Source organism: Ambystoma mexicanum, chromosome 9 (genome assembly GCF_040938575.1).
Source record: "Ambystoma mexicanum isolate Mex_15411 chromosome 9, UKY_AmexF1_1, whole genome shotgun sequence".
Classification (NCBI taxonomy): Eukaryota; Metazoa; Chordata; class Amphibia; order Caudata; family Ambystomatidae; genus Ambystoma; species Ambystoma mexicanum.
This window is the reverse complement of record NC_090931.1, coordinates 611,643,688-611,659,411: the sequence shown is the minus strand read 5'-3', so window position 1 is coordinate 611,659,411 and position 15,724 is coordinate 611,643,688. Positions and strand designations below refer to the sequence as shown.

Below are 15,724 nucleotides of genomic sequence, written 5' to 3'. Positions count from 1 at the left end.
ATTCAAAGCATAAAGGACTTTGTTGGAAATTTCAGCTCATTGCTGCCTGGTGCTAAAACCCAATCCAATTGCAGTTTCCTTTCTTCCAGTCCCTTAAGGGACCTTCCCACACCACCCAACCCACCCACAGATTAATCAAGCTGTGCTTATGCATAGCTAAAGGTTCAGCCACTCTGGCAGTGTTCTGATCTTGGTACTTCTGCACAACATAAACCAATTTCCTTTCACCTGTCCTCAGAAAGGCTACATACTAAATGTGAAGGGTTTTTCAAAATGATAATTGGTGTTGAAAAGACCACACACACACACACGTTACCATCCACTCTTTCCAGAATTATACAAGTCGAAATATCAATAAGATTATATGGTACGGTACTCCGCTTGTCCCTTAATTATAGAAATAAAAACGGGTAAATTGTGATTGAGAGATTAGGAGAGTTGAATAATCCCGCTCGGATACACATAGGTTGGAAAAGGCGAGGGAACCAAGACATGAGAATATTAGACTGTACCTCTGGGGCAAGCCCCTCTGGCGAACTCTATCTCCAAAAGCAAGCAGTGTGGAAAGAACAGGATAAAGGCAGGTGTTAAAATGCAGATGCACATGATCAGAAACAGGTACAGGGTGCAAGAGTCCAGCAGAACCCCAAAGATGAGGAAAGATTGACGAGAACACCAAGGTCAAACAATTACGTGATCAAGACCTCAAATGATCGCAAACAAGCAACGCAGAAACAATATCATCATGTCTGCACTTAATGCTCCACCATACACCAACATGTACATAAGCACAAGGTTTCAAAAGAACACCAGCATACACATCCATTCACAGATAGTTTGTGCCATTAGTGTCTTTGTTTTTAGCAGAGATATGGATGACAGATTAACTCATGCTTACTAACTGCTCAGACAAGTCACACTTCACACTGCCCAGACATAATGTACCATGCTCATGGACAAAGACACATGTTAAGAGCATAAACACTCGATACCCAAATTATCTATATTTAATATCGAGAGGGTAAGAAACAATGGCATGCACATGGGCACAGAGACAGTACACATGCACGTATTGCACAGACACCAATTCACATCATCCGTACAAACTATCAATATATACATTGACACACACGATCATACAAGAGCACAGGCACTGCAACAGCATACACCCCACGGTCACACTGACACATCCACATAAATATGCATAATGCCACAACCACATTGGTATAAACTAAAATACATTTCAGTCCCTATTCTACACATGGGCACACATGAGAGGTTACATTGCTTCTGTGCCATTTTATTTGGTCAGACTAAAATGTTGAGTTCGGTCTAAACAATTAGATTTTCTTTGTTCCATCATCAGCTTTCAAATACAGATGTCCTAGGTTCTGATAAGCTTCCACTACCCAGTCTTTGGTTGTTCACCACCAGGCCTCCCCATTTTCCTTTTCCTAAGCTGTATGAGTTTATGTTGTGCATGTTCTGCTATTCTATTGACTAGGCCCTTAGATCAGTCCAGCTTGCTTGCCTAAAGACCAGTTATTGGTGGTCGTTGCCAAAATCCATTCAATCCCACCTCAACTAGTGTGCGGATTATGGGAACACAAGAATGGCTTTCTCGGTTTAGACTAGTACCAGTCCTACACCCAAGTGATTTATGTTTTTGCATGGCCGGAATCCATAGGCTAGCTTTTGACCCTTAGCAGACCAGAGCACACCTCTTCCCCCACCCCCTGCCCTTCAGACAAAACAGACCATCGGCACATCAGACAGTGTTGGTGATTAAGAATGTGGCCAGAACGTTCACCTTCACAGAGCCCACAAGGTAGAAAAGTGCTTTGAAGCAACCTCAAGACATGAAAACCGAATGAGTAACGGCACGCCATCCAATGCAATCACCTTGAAGTACAGAAGGTTCAAATACCAGTGGTCATTAAGGTTCACATGTTAGCTTAAGGTTTTAATTTTATACCAAATTAATTCTCATTTTACAAGATAAAGTTTAAAAATAGAAACAGGATGTGCAGTGTTCAAAGCCAGCAAAAACTCCCTTCATCATGATCCAAGGTGCCCATCACACTTATAATGTAAATGCCACTCAGTGCATCACAATTATACATTTCAATCTTAACAGGGCATCCTTCCCAGCTACCACATGATAGAGAAAAACGCACACATTCGCAAGTCAACCTCTTGCACACATTTATTTCTGAATTTGGGACCATTACTTCACACAGTTCCATGTCCTCCAATCTTGTCGTTTTTCATACAAAACAGTTTAGCAAGCACAGCATATATGATTTAGCCTCTTCTGTACACACATTTGGGGTTTACCCTGCTATATTATTTTAATTCAAGTAGGAACCATCAGTATCGGGAAGGAGTGGCATACAGAGACTATTCAAAGAGGAGCATAGCAATGGCATGAGAGGGGGGAACGTTCTAAACATCACTGCAAGCACAAAAGGAAATGGACAGATGTTGGAAGGGTCGCGTAAAGAGTACACAAAGGGCACTTCTCTATATTGAAAGCTCATAAATTAAAGCTTAATCTGACTTCAGACTAGTTATGGAACTGAGTTTATAAGCAATCAGGCCCTCAGCCCACCACAGAACACCCCATGACGCACTGAAGTGCCCATGGATCACTGCGGCTGTCCGCACCTGTGCAGGTGCACTGCCACCACCGCCAGCACCTTTGTGAATACCGTTGATGAGGAAGCTATTCCGAATGTAAGGACTTTGAATTGGTAGTGCTGGTTTGTTACCTGGAACTGCAAGAATCTTCTGTGCACTGGGAACATCGAAATATGAAAATAAGCATCTTTTATATCCAATGTTGCCATGTAATCCCCCCTTGCCCGTTTTAACAGAGGGATTACTTCTTGTAGCGTAGTCATGCAGAGTTTTTGTGGCTCGACATAGGTGTTTGCAGGGCATAGGTCTAATACTGGACGCATTTTTAGATCTTTCTTTGGCACAAGGAAGTAGGTTGAATAAATACCCTTGTTCACCTGGTTCGCCGGGACGATTTCTATAGCGTCCTTTTGGAGCAGCATTGCGATTTCCTCGAGAAGGATGCGTTCTTCCATCAAATGAGTCTTCTGGCGCAAGGGATGGTTTTGGGATCGCTCGATTAGCTCCACACAATAGCTGCCCCCTACGGTGGACAGCACCCATTTTTTTGAGGTGATTCCCTCCCATGCTTGGGTGAAGTTTGAAATACGCACTCCTAATGGAGAGCCATGGGAGGGCACCTGTCACTGTTTTGGAGGTGTGGCTCCACCTCTAGGCGAGGAGGACCTCCCCCAGCCACGGGATCGATGTGGTCCCATTTGGTAACCTTTTGAGGCTTGGCCTTATTACCCCAGGATGCTCCCCGATTCTGACTGTACCCTGAACCCCTCTGTGAATGTTGTCCGTGAAAGTGTCGAAAATTACTATTCTTGCCTCTGTGGTCAGTGGGTTTATTTGTTAGCTGGCCCTAGCATGTCGTATTCCTCCTTAGCAGTCTTGAAAGGAGTCTTTGACGGCCTTTCCAAAGAGGACTTTGGGCTCAATGGGCATATTGAGAAGTGTAGCAGACATCTAGTGGAATATGCAGAGTATTATAGTTGTTTTTGAAACTCGAAAAGGGACTACAGGGCGTGCCAGTAATACTATCACTAGTGTGAGGTCCACTGTACCCATGGTCCTTCACGTGCCGAGGTCCCTTAGATTGTTTTGTTTCTGATATGAGGTTGCATGAAGTGTAGAGTGAGTACAGGTGTATTAAAGCAGATTATGTATCAGATAAAGCCCAGATAAACATCTCTGCCCCTTCTACTCAGAGGGGAGGAAGGGTGGGCGCATGTGAATCTAAGCAGATACAAGCATCAGAAATACGATTACGGTGAGTAATGTATCCCTTCTGAGGCTTGTGGAATCTGCTTAGATCACATGCTATGCATAGATTAGCAAGCAGTGTTAGAAGGTGGCGAGTTGTGAGAAGGTCCAGTGCTGAATAGATGTTTTAGAACCGCTTGTCCCACCTGAGTATCTGCTTTAGAGTGTGTTTCAATGCAGTAGTGCTTAATGCAAGTGTGTACTGAGCTTTATGTAGCTGCTTTGCAAATGGCGTCCAGCGGGACGTTTGCAATAAAGGCCAGAGTAGCTGCTGTACCCCTTGTGGAGTGAGCTTGCAGTGTGAAAGGCAGTGTTTTGCTTGATAAGAGTAGCAGAGCTGTATGCATCCGACTATCGATCTGGAGATGGCGTTCTTGGAAATGCGGTCCCCTTCTCTGCCTGCTGCTACGGAGACAAACAGTTGGTCTATTTTCCTTGGCTGTCTGGTCATGTTTACATAGTAAAGGGTCCGCCCTCCTTAGATCTACTGTATGGGGGTTTTGCAGCTGAGCTTGTTGGGTTCTGAAAGAAGGCCGGTAGCTCGATGAATTGGTTTACATGGAATTTTGAAATTACCTTGTTCTTAAAACCAATTTGTCGTGGATAGCAAAGAAAAGGGCCTTGCATTGATAAAGCTTGAAGTTTGCTGACTCTTTATGGAGCGATTGCCACCAAGAAAGCCGTTTTTATACATGAGATGTTTAAGGCTTGACTTATGCATAAGCTCAAAGGGGGCTCCCATGAGTTTTGCAAGTATTACATTGAGGTGGTTTTGATATAGGAGGGTGGAGTCTATTTACTCCTTCCATGAATGCCGTACTGACAGGTACCTTCCACCATGATACTTTACTCTGAGAGGTGGTGTATGCGGATAGCGCCGTCAGGTTAACCTTTATTGAGTTAAATACTAACCCTGAGTCTAATAAGTGGAGCATGTAGTGAAGAACGTAAGTTAGAGTTTATTTGTTTTGACTGGCACCAAATTACAAATCTTCTCCACTTGTCAAAATAACAGTGTCTGGTGTTTGGTTTACATGACTCTGAGGATATCCAAACACCTTTGAGGTAAGTTAAGATGTCCAAATTCTATGACCTCAGGAGCCATGCTGCCAAGTTCAGTGAGTGAGGTTGAGGGTATATAGTTGTCCACCCGTGCTGGGAAAGCCAAGATGGTCTGCTACGGGAGCTTGATTAAATCGCACATCAACTGTTTGCACAGATGTGGATACCAAGGTTGTCTCGTCCACATGGGAGCAACTAGGATTAGCATCGTCTGTTCTCCGTGAATCTTGTTCACCACCCTGTTCATTAGTGGAGTTGGAGGAAAAGCATAGGCAAATTTCCCTGACCAACTCATCCATAGGGCGTTCCCCTTTGAGTCTGGTTGGGGAAACCTGGACGCGAAGTCTGGGAATTGCTTTGTTTTCTTTTGTAGTGAACAAGTCTAGCGTGGGGTAACCCCACTGAGAAAATGTGATCTACAAACTTTGTTGTGTCGCCACTCGTGATCTTCTGGTAGAGGATCTCTGCTTAGCAAGTCCGCTAGGGTGTTGAGTTCCCCTGGAACATGTTGAGAAGACAGGAACATCCCCATTTCCATATTTTTTGTGCTAGCCTGGAAAAAGTTGGAGAATGTTTGCCCCCCTGCTTATTGATATAGAACATTGCAGTAGTTCTGTCTGAGAATCTTTACCGACTGAATTGTCAGGTGCGCTTCGAAGGCTTGGAGCACTTTGAATACTGCTAGAGGCTCCAGCAAGTTAATGTTACACTCACCTGGAATCCACGTGGACGCCAACCAGCCCTGGTTGGATGATTTGCACTCTCGAACCCTCTCCCGGTCCCTTGGTAAGGCCTCTGGTTAAAGATGGGTCTGCAATATAGGAGAGCTGGATTCAATACCAGATTGTCTATGTTTTCCCACCTCCCTTGGCCTCAACTCCTTCCTCCCCCTTGGGCCCTCTCCTCACCTTAATATTGTAAAAGGTGAATTATCCGTCCTGCTCCTCGTGGCAGGAGCACGTAGATGTGGGGGGGCGAGCAGCGACCAAGTTACTTCACTGGTGCAAGCCCCCCTGTGGGAATCCAGGCCTGCTGCGACTCAGTAGGTTTGCTGCTTTACAGTCTTTATATGCAGTTCTTATGTTCCTCTTAGTTCGAATAATAATGTCTTGCTTCTTTCCCTTTAGGTATGGAAAGGTATTTTGGTGTTGTCATGCAGTTTGAAGATGAGCCTGGGCCGGTAGGCGAAAGCGGAGTGCGCAATGCTGTCCGGTGAGTAATGCGCGATGCACATCGCTGTTTCGCCTTTTATATTGCTAACCTGGGTCTTTTCTCTCCTTGCATGTTGCGATGTTCTTCCCCGAGCGTCGTAATGTTCCAGCAATGATACTGACCAGGAGATGACTATCCAGGTAAGAATTGTGTGGCTTTCTTCATTCGGGAGGAAATGTGAGTAAACGCTTACTAAAGCTGTCTTTTTTCTTCTCTTTCCAGGTTATGGCATTCCAGGATGCATGCAGTGCCGGATGATGGAGTTCGTACCTTCAGGTGAGTGGAACTGAAGTCGGCGATGGATTGAAGACAGTATACTGTTCCAGGTAAGATTCGTAGTGTTTTCTCTCTCTGCAGGTCCTTGGTTTCATGGAAGCTGGCATCAAAGAACTGGACACGGTGAGCGTTACGCTGCCCACAGCAGAATAACGCAAAGCATGTTCTGCTGTTTGGGTGCGGTTTAAATAGTCTCAGGTAAAGTAGTCCAGGTAAAATAGTCCCAAGCCTGCCACACCCAAAAGACTAGACCGCATAGCTCAGTTCCCTGTAACTGAGCTATGTGTGTGCCTCCATGTTGACTGAACCCCACCAAGTTAAATAGTCCCAAGTAAATAGTCCCATTCCAATGTTGGTCTTCATGATGGTTATGAGCCTGGCACCAAAGGCGCCAGGACTGACTCCAAGAAAGTCTTGGATGAGGATTTAAGGCCTTTGACCTGGCCCTAACTGGAAGACTGACTTGCCAGTGAGGGCCAGGGGCAAGGTTCATGACAGCTAAATTGATGTGGTTATGTTCTGTGATTTGAGCCCACAGACCATGTGCTGTGAGATGAAGGTGATGCCCCCCCCACCCTGGAGAGTGATGCGTCTGTTGCAACTACTGCTTGCACCGCCGGGTCGTGGAAGGGTTTTACCTTCAACAGATTCTCCTTTGTCCACCAGCGTAGAGCTTGTTCTAGTGTTGGCGAAACAACCTCTGACTGCTTGCCTGAGACCACTGTTTCGCCAACCACTCCTGCATCGGGCGCATGCGCAATCGTGCGCGGGGCAATCGTACGTGTGGGACCAGGTAAATGCAAGATGCCATCATGCCGAGCAAACGCATAGCTTTGCGTATGCTTATCTGGTGACCGACTTGATACTGAGGTATTTGCAGCAGTATGTTTTGGATTCTTTCCTTTGATGGAAACACTTAGGAGCTGTCCTAAAAACAGAGGAAGGTCTAAGAGCTGTTTGGTACAAGACTTTACTTTCTCGCTGATCGAGAAACCCAATTGGAAAAGGTTGATCGTTCTTTGTGTATTTTGCTTGCAAATTTTGAGTGTTTCCCCCGTGGTCAGCGAGTCGCCCAGGTAGGGGTACACTGGGATTGCCTCCCTGTGCAGGTGCGCTGCCACCACCACCAGTACCTTGGTGAATACCCTTGAAGCAGATGCTATGCCGAAGGGCAGCACCTTGAATTGGTAGTGCTTGTTTGCCATCTTGAAACGCAAGAATCTTCTGTGCGCTGGGAACATTGAAATATGAAAATAGGCATCCTTCATATCCAAGGTTGCCATGTACCACCCCCCTGTGGGATTACTTCCTGTAGCGTTGTCATGCAGAATTTTTGTGGCTTGACCTAGGTGTTTGCAGGGCGCAGATCTAATACCATTGATAGATTGTTTTTCGTTTGGGCACAAGGAAGTACGTTGAATAGATACCCTTGTTTACGTGATTCGCTGGTTCGCTTTCGACTGCGTACTTTACAGCAGCGCTTCCACCTCTTCCAGAAGTATGCGCTGTTCCTCCTTCGTGGTGGTTCTTTGTTGCGGGGCATGGTAGGAGGGTCGTAGTAGCTCTATGCAATAACAGCCCACCACAGTAGAAAGCACCCACTTGTCTGAGGTGATTCCCTCCGACAGGTGGGTGAAGTCTGTTATATGTCGTCCTACTGGAGTGGCATGGGAGGGGACCTGAAGCGGGTGGTCATTGCTTTGGGGGTGTGGATCCACATCTGGAGAGGAGGATCTGCCCCGGCCGTAAGATCTTCGCTGGCCCCTCTGGAAGCCCTGAGAGCATTGATCTTGAGTAGAACTCCAGGATGAACACTGACCCGGGTTGTATCCAGAACCTCCCCTGAAATGACAAAAATTATTACCTCCCCTTTGACCTGAGGGTTTGTTTGTAAGCTGACCCAGCGACTTTAGTGTCATTCTTCTTTTGCAGTTTGGAGAACATCCTCTAGTGCTTTGCCGAATAGGACATTGGGCTCGATCGGCATATTGAGGAGGATTGCTGGTGTCTCCAATTTAAAACCTGACTGACTCAGCCATGCATGGCGCTTTATAAGTGTGCCCTCTGATAATTCTTCCAGCATTATCCGCTGCATCTAAATTATTCTTTAAAATGCAGTTAGACACAGCCTTCGCCTCTGCTAATGCGAGGGTGAGTTGGGATTTTAGTGGCTCTGGGGCCAAGGCCATTATTGTTGCTGTTTCCTGCCACTTGTGGCAGTTGTAGCTGACCAGCAGAGTGGTATTGTCGGCAATTCTTGCCCGATATGCCACCGAGGTGGCCACTTTCCTACCAAAAGTGTATATTTTTTTTACCCTGTCAGGGGGTGCCTGCTGATGCAAGAGGTGTTCCCGCCCTTTTCCTTGTCGTGGTAAAGACCAGAGAGTCCAGTTTTAATTGGCCCCTGATATAGAGGGGGTCCGAGGGCGCTGGACGGAACATCTTTTCAATGCAGGGGTTTTCTGCTCGCATTAGATTAGGGGTTACCAGAGGGTTTGATTCTCCTCTGCATGGATATTAATTTGGGGATAAATCGGGTTGCTGCTTTATTGTCACCCAATATGTCTTCGACAAAGTCCTTGTCGACTTCTTGTGTCTGAATTCGGAAATGATCAGCTGCCTTAAAGGAGCAAGTCATTGAATTGGATCTGGTTATCCACCAGTGAGTCAGCCACCGACGGGTCAGCATGATCTGGAGGCGGTAAGACAAACGTCGTCGTCATCATCATAAAAATGATCTACCTCCCCCAAGTCCTCCTGACCCTCGGAGTTGGTATACGCTCCAGTGTTCTGGAAGCTTTGGTTGGGGTCAGAGTTCAAACTTGTGTGGGTTCTTTTGAGGGGTGTCTGCTTGAAGGGTTTCTGGCCGGGTCCTTTTTTGCAGGGGGTTGTGATAGTGCTGCCCCACAAGCTGTTGGTGTGTTCTGCAATGTTAGGGAGAATTCTCAGAAATGTGCCAATTCCCTCTACCTTAGAGACCACAAGCAACTTTGTTGGATTTTGAGGACTTTATTTTTTTAACCTGCAGAGAGTGAAACACCTTTTCCCACTCTCATGCATTCATTTTAATTTGATTTTGTGGTTGTGGAGTCTGAAACTCCATAGGCATCATCTTTTACATTGTGTCACACAGCACCTTCAGTGCAGTGATCCAGGAAGTATTTCAGATTCCCCAAATGTTTGAATACCTTCTCTGGGATAAACTACTGTTTCCCAGAGCAGTAAAGTGAAATTGACTAACATTTGTAACTTTCTAGACCCAGCACACACTATCTTTCAATAGGGTGCTGGAGAGGTTGCTTAGCATCCCCTTTATCTAGCTTCTCATGTAACAATTTGATGTTACCCGTTCCTCACTGAATGGCTGGTGGCAGTGGTTTACTTTTTACTACCATTATGGGATGTTATCGTGGGTTGCGTTCGCAGCCACGGTAAAGCACCCATAGGTGCCATTTTTTGGCAAAATGGCCTGGTCTTTTTTTGCCATTTCTTTGTGGAAAGGTCCTTCTTGAGATTTACTCTGCGCGCCAAACTAGGTTTGGTCCCTTTGTTTTGTCTTTGGCAGGCTTCACGAGCGAAACCTGCCTCTGGCTCCAGGGTGTCTGGCGGGGGCAGAAAGCGAGGGAGGTGTCCGAAACTCCCTGTACTTAGTCTACTAGGAGACCCAAATGCACTTGTAACGCTCACCTGATTCCCGCAGAGGCGCCGGTCTTGACTGGGTGAATGCCGTATCTTCAAAGGTGATGTGTAACACACGGTTGGCTCTTTGGGCTGGACCTCTGTGCACTGTATGTCTGACTCGAAGAGTAAGAGGTCTGCAGATAGAAAATATGGGATTAATGAACTGGGATCATTGGGTGCCTCTCTCCTCCTCCCTTTCTCTTCTCCTGTAGAACCCCAAAGGTTAACGCCCTCACCTTAGGTAAGTGAACGCCGAGCTCTCCATCTGCCTCGGGGCAGGGTACCGTAACCAGTTTCTTTACTGGATAAGGGTGCAGGCCTCTTGACCTCAGAGGACTGCTGTCCGTCGTTAACTGCACGAACGGTAAGTTCTGGGTACTTCAAATGTCTTTTGTAATGATATCTCTTGTTTTGCAGGGTTCCGGCGATGGCGGATGGCGGGCTGATGAGAGTGGAGGATTGAACCCGCGTGAGGAATAGAAGCGCCTGGAAGCACGTAAGTAAGCGCTTGTAGCCTGCTTCACGATGCGCACTGTCCCTTTTATCTTGCAGGTACAAGTTCGGAGCTTTAGAGAAGCTGAAGGATGCTGGAATACCCACTGGATTCGGCGTGGGAAGGAGTAATGGCACGTGAGTAATAGAGTTGCCCAATGTCTTTAAACGCACCTTCTTTTGTCTTTCAGATGCGGGATGCAGCGCCGAAGGCCTCCGGAGCGTGCGAAGAGCTGGTAAGCTTTTGTCTTTCAGATGCCGGAATGCAGTGCGAAGACCTCCGGAGCATGCGAAGAGTAGGTAAGCCTTTGTCTTTCAGATGCCGGAATGCAGCGCGAGGCGTTGGTGACTGCCGATGGACCAGGTAAGAGATGCGCTGCCACTGAAGACCGTAGTGCTAACCTGTTCTTTCTTTGTCTTTACAGGTGCTGCTGAAGACTGGATTCCAGGATGGTAAGCCTTTGTTCCCTTAGGCCCAGGATCAGAAGCAGAAGACACGATGAGCGTTCTCCTGCAGAGAATGCAGAATAACGCAAAGCAAGATTCATCCATCGGGTGTGGTTTAAATAGCCTCCTGTAGTGCTTAGGTGTCTCCTTCCACAGCCTCGCCTAGGTAAGAAAAGAGTTCCTGCTTTCCAGAAGAGTTCCAGTGTTCTGAACCTAGGAAGTGGCTCCTGCCCCACCCAACAGGAAAAGTAGTCCCAAACAGAAGAGGATCAGGGGCTCAACTGGCAGGTAAGTAAGCAGCATGGTCTGCTGCAGGTAAGTCCACCCAAGCGTTATGAGCCCGGCGCTTCCAGCGCTGGGACTGGGCATCTTTATGAGCCTGGTGCCACTGGCGCCAGGACAGGGTCCAAAAGGTCCCAATTGGGACTGGCTGGCACTCGGAACCGGTGTTATGGGTCTGCTTCCAAGGGAGTCGGGCAAGTCCTGATCTTTTGGAAGCAGAGATCATGACAGCAGCCCCCCTCAAGGCCCCCCCCCCAAACCGGGTTTCTCCGGGGATTTGGGCTTGTTAGGAAATGTTCGATGAAATCTTTTGCTTAGACGAGGGGCGTGGACATATTCTGCAGGTTCCCAGGATCTTTCTTGGGGACCTTAGCCTTTCCAGTCAATCAGGTAAAATAGTTTAGATTTGGAGATCTTGGAATCCAGGATGCTTTTGACTTCAAACTCGAGTTCTCCATCAACTAGAATAGGTTTTGGAGATTTAGTTAGTTGGGTTTGAGGTTGCACGGGTTTTAATAGAGAGACGTGGAAGACTGGATGTATCTTCATGTGAGGGGGCAAGTCCAACTTGACCGCTACTGGATTTACTATGGTAGTGATGGAATAGGGACCAAGGTATCTTGGGTTGAATGTGCGTGGTCCTTTTAGAGGTAGATATTTGGTGGATAACCAGACTTGATCTCCTACTTGATATTGGGGGGCTTCCTTCCGATGTTGGTCTGCTCCTTTCTTGTATTGTTCTTTAGCCCTTTGAAGGTGAGAAACGGCTTCCTTAAAGGCTTGAGTGATTGTAGAATGCAGGTGGTCTACTGCTGGTGTTCCAAGATCTTGGAGTGGATCCAACTCCGAGGTTCGAGGGTGACTACCGTATAAAAGAAAAAACGGGGTCGTCCCAGTTCCCGAGTGGACAGAGTTATTGTAGGCATATTCGGCTATCCAAAGGATATCTTTCCAAGTTTTTTCAGTTTGTTGTAGCATGCAGCGCAAATACTGTTCCAGAGTTTGATTGGTCCTCTCGGTTTGTCCGTCGGTTTGAGGGTGGTGGCTGGTCGAAAGCCTCACATCAATTTGAGCCGACCGACAGCAACTTCGCCAAAAATGAGAAATAAATTGACTACCTCGATCCGAAATGAGAACTGAAGGAAAACCGTGCAGTCGGACGATGTTTTCGAGAAATTCTCGGGCTAGATTTGCTGCTGTTGGTAAGCCTTTGAGTGGAATGAAATGCGCCATCTTGGAGAATAGGTCCACGATTACTAGGATCGTATTGTATCCGGAGCATAGAGGTAGATCGGTGATGAAGTCCATAGAAAGCGTATGCCAAGGGCGAGGTGGGATGTCAATAGGGCGTAAGAGGCCGGCTGGTTTTTCCTTTTGACTCTTGTTTTGGGCGCATACTCCACAGGACATTATAAAGTCCCTGATATCTTTTTTCCAAGACGGCCACCAGAAGTAGCGCTTGATCTTTTCCGAGGTCTTGGTCATACCGGGATGTCCTTCCATTAAAGAATCGTGATAACAAGAGATTACCTTTTTTTGTAAATCTGTGCTGGGCAGGTATAACCGTTCTTGGAAATATAATAGGTTGTCCTTCACCGTAAAGTCCTTTCCCTGCAGATGCCAATTCTGTATGTCTGCTGGAGTTACCAGTAGCCTGGCTTTATCCATAACTTCCTCTATGGATTGTGTGGCGATTACACCTAGAATTCTTTGTTCGGGAATGATAGGTACAGGTTTAGGATTGATCAAATGTTCTTCCACTCCCATCCGAGAAAGGACATCAGCTTTACCGTTTTTTGTACCAGGTCGATAGGTAATTATGAAGTCAAACTCGGCAAAGAATAGTGCCCAACAGAGTTGCCTAGAGGATTGAGCTTTTGCGGTTTTCAAATATTGCAGGTTTCGGTGATCTGTAATCACAGTAACGGTGTGTCGGGCCCCCAGAAGATAATGCCGCCAAGCCTTAAAGGCGGACTTGATAGCTAGAAGTTCCTTATCAGTAATAGTGTAATTGATTTCAGGAGGCGAGAATTTGCGGGACCAAAATGCCACGGGATGCAACTGATTGGTTACTGGGTCCTTTTGTGATAGAACTGCCCCCATGGCAAGGCTCGAAGCATCAGTTTCAACGATGTAGGGGAGTTCTGGGCGGGGATGTTTTAAGATCGGTGCAGAGATAAATCTAGTCTTCAAATTCTGGAAAGCTTGTTCCGCCTCGGTAGACCATTCAAAACGTTTGTTTTTCTTTAACAAGGCGGTGATGGGCTGGACTATTCGAGAGAATTTGGTGATAAACCTGCGGTAAAAGTTAGCGAAGCCTAACATGCTTTGAACACCTTTTACGGAGGATGACGATGGCCATTTGAGAATTGCATCGACCTTCTTTGAATCCATACGCACTCCGCTAGGTGATAATATGAATCCCAAGAATTCAACTTCAGTCACGTTGAAAACACATTTTTCCAACTTAGCGAAAAGTTTGTGTTGACGCAATCTTTCGAGGACCATTTTCACGTGTTTCCGATATTCAGTTTCCGATGAAGAATAAACGAGGATGTCGTCAATGTAAACAACAACACACACCTATGAGCTCTCTGAGTACATCGTTCATAAAATATTGAAAGGCGGCCGGGGCATTGCAAAGTCTGAAGGGCATGACCTGATATTCAAATAGCCCATACTTGGTGCGGAAGGCCGTCTTCCATTCATCGCCCTCTTTTACTCGTACCAAGTGGTAGGCTCCTCTAAGATCCAGCTTTGTATATATGCATGCTTTTCTGACTTGGTCCAGGAGTTCAGGGATCAAAGGTAACGGATATCTATTCTTAACGGTGATCTGGTTCAGGGCGCGATAATCTATACAAGTTCTAAGGTCCCCTTCTTTTTTTGGAACGAAGAACAAAGCTGAGGAAGCAGGGGACTTGGAAGGACGAATAAACCCATTCGCTAGGTATTGATCCAGGTATTGTCGGAGGTGAAGATTCTCAGGCTCGGTGAGGGCATACATTCTACTACAAGGAGGAGTAGATCCAGGTATCAGGTCTATCTGGCAGTCATAAGACCTATGAGGAGGTAGAGAGTTAGCCCGATCCTTCCGGAAAACATCTTGGAATTCTAGGTATTCAGGAGGTAACTGGGGAGCCTCCGAGGAAATTGCTGCCAGTGCAACACCAGGTCGAGGAAGACACGTAGAGACACATTCTGGAAACTGAACCGTTCTTGCTCGCCAATCGATCTGAGGATTGTGCTTCTCTAACCAAGGAATTCCTAGAATAATCTGGAACTGAGGGGCCTTGATCACATCAAACACGATCTTCTCATGGTGTCCATCTTGACTTACTAGCGTCACTTCTTGGGTGGTATGCGCTACTGGTCCGGAGGCCATCTCCGTACCATCCACCGTAGTAATGACGTCCTTTACAGCCTTTGGACAAAGAGTCAGATTCATCCTCAAAACCATTTCATGATCCACATAATTGCCGATGGCACCGCTGTCGACGTAAGCTTCAATCGCATGTAATCGATCCGGATGTTCAGGGCTAATGAGGACCATAGATATCACGAAATGCGAGGTCACGGAACTGGTTTTAACGCTCGGCAAGAGGACCTCTATTCTTGTCGGGCGAGGTCGTTTCCCTGCTCAGAGTTTGTGACCCTGATAACTGCAGCTCCTACTGCCTTCTTTCCGCAACAGAGGCATAATTGCAGCTGTTTTCTCCTTTCGTGTTAGTGGTCCTTTCAGGCCCCCTATTTGCATGGGTTCCCCGGAGTCTACTCCTTTGGTAGGAGTTGGTGGTTTGGAAAATACTCGAGCAAACTTGGAACGATCGGCCTTCCTGTTCTGCAGTCTGTGGTCAATTTGAACGACTAAGTCAATATAGTCCGAACAGTCTTGCGGGGGATTCACTACTTGGGCTAACACATCTTTGAGCTCTCCAGGTAGACCTCTATAAAACAGCGTAATCCTTTTGTCCTCAGGCCATCGAGTTTCCACTATCAGTCTGTTGAAAGACGCAATATAAGCCAAAAGGTCTTGATTACCCTGTCGCAATGAAAGGAGCTCATTGTCCAAGGCCTGCCCCTGTGAATGTCTTGCAAAACGTTTTTCCATACTGAGCTGAAAAGCTTGAAAATCATGGAGAACCGGATCATCTTGATTAACTAGAGGGATCGACCAGTCTGCCGCATTGCCACTAAGGTACGAAAGCACGAAAGCTACCTTAGCTTGATCAGTTGGAAAGGCTGCTGGCCGGCATAAGAAGTGCAACCGGCACTGATTAATAAATACTGCAAACCTCTTTGGGTCACCAGAAAATCGTTCGGGCGGAGCCAGAGGTACATTCCCAGGTAGGTTGATCTGCACTGGGTTCGTAGAAGATGTTGA

At 46.6% G+C, this 15,724-nt stretch overlaps 1 protein-coding gene across 11 annotated transcripts in view; it reads right to left on the bottom strand.

The window, feature by feature from the left end:
- Positions 1 to 15,724, bottom strand: part of GIT1 (GIT ArfGAP 1) — a 583,248-nt gene that overhangs the window by 312,157 nt on the left and 255,367 nt on the right. For 9 of the 11 annotated variants that reach the window (XM_069615265.1, XM_069615266.1, XM_069615270.1 and 6 more), the window contains exon 9: positions 513 to 539. The exons of the other annotated variants lie outside the window; for them this stretch is intronic. In XM_069615265.1, the coding sequence (XP_069471366.1) occupies positions 513 to 539 (27 nt within the window). The remainder of the gene's footprint in view (positions 1 to 512; positions 540 to 15,724) is intronic. 11 annotated transcript variants of the gene reach the window in all.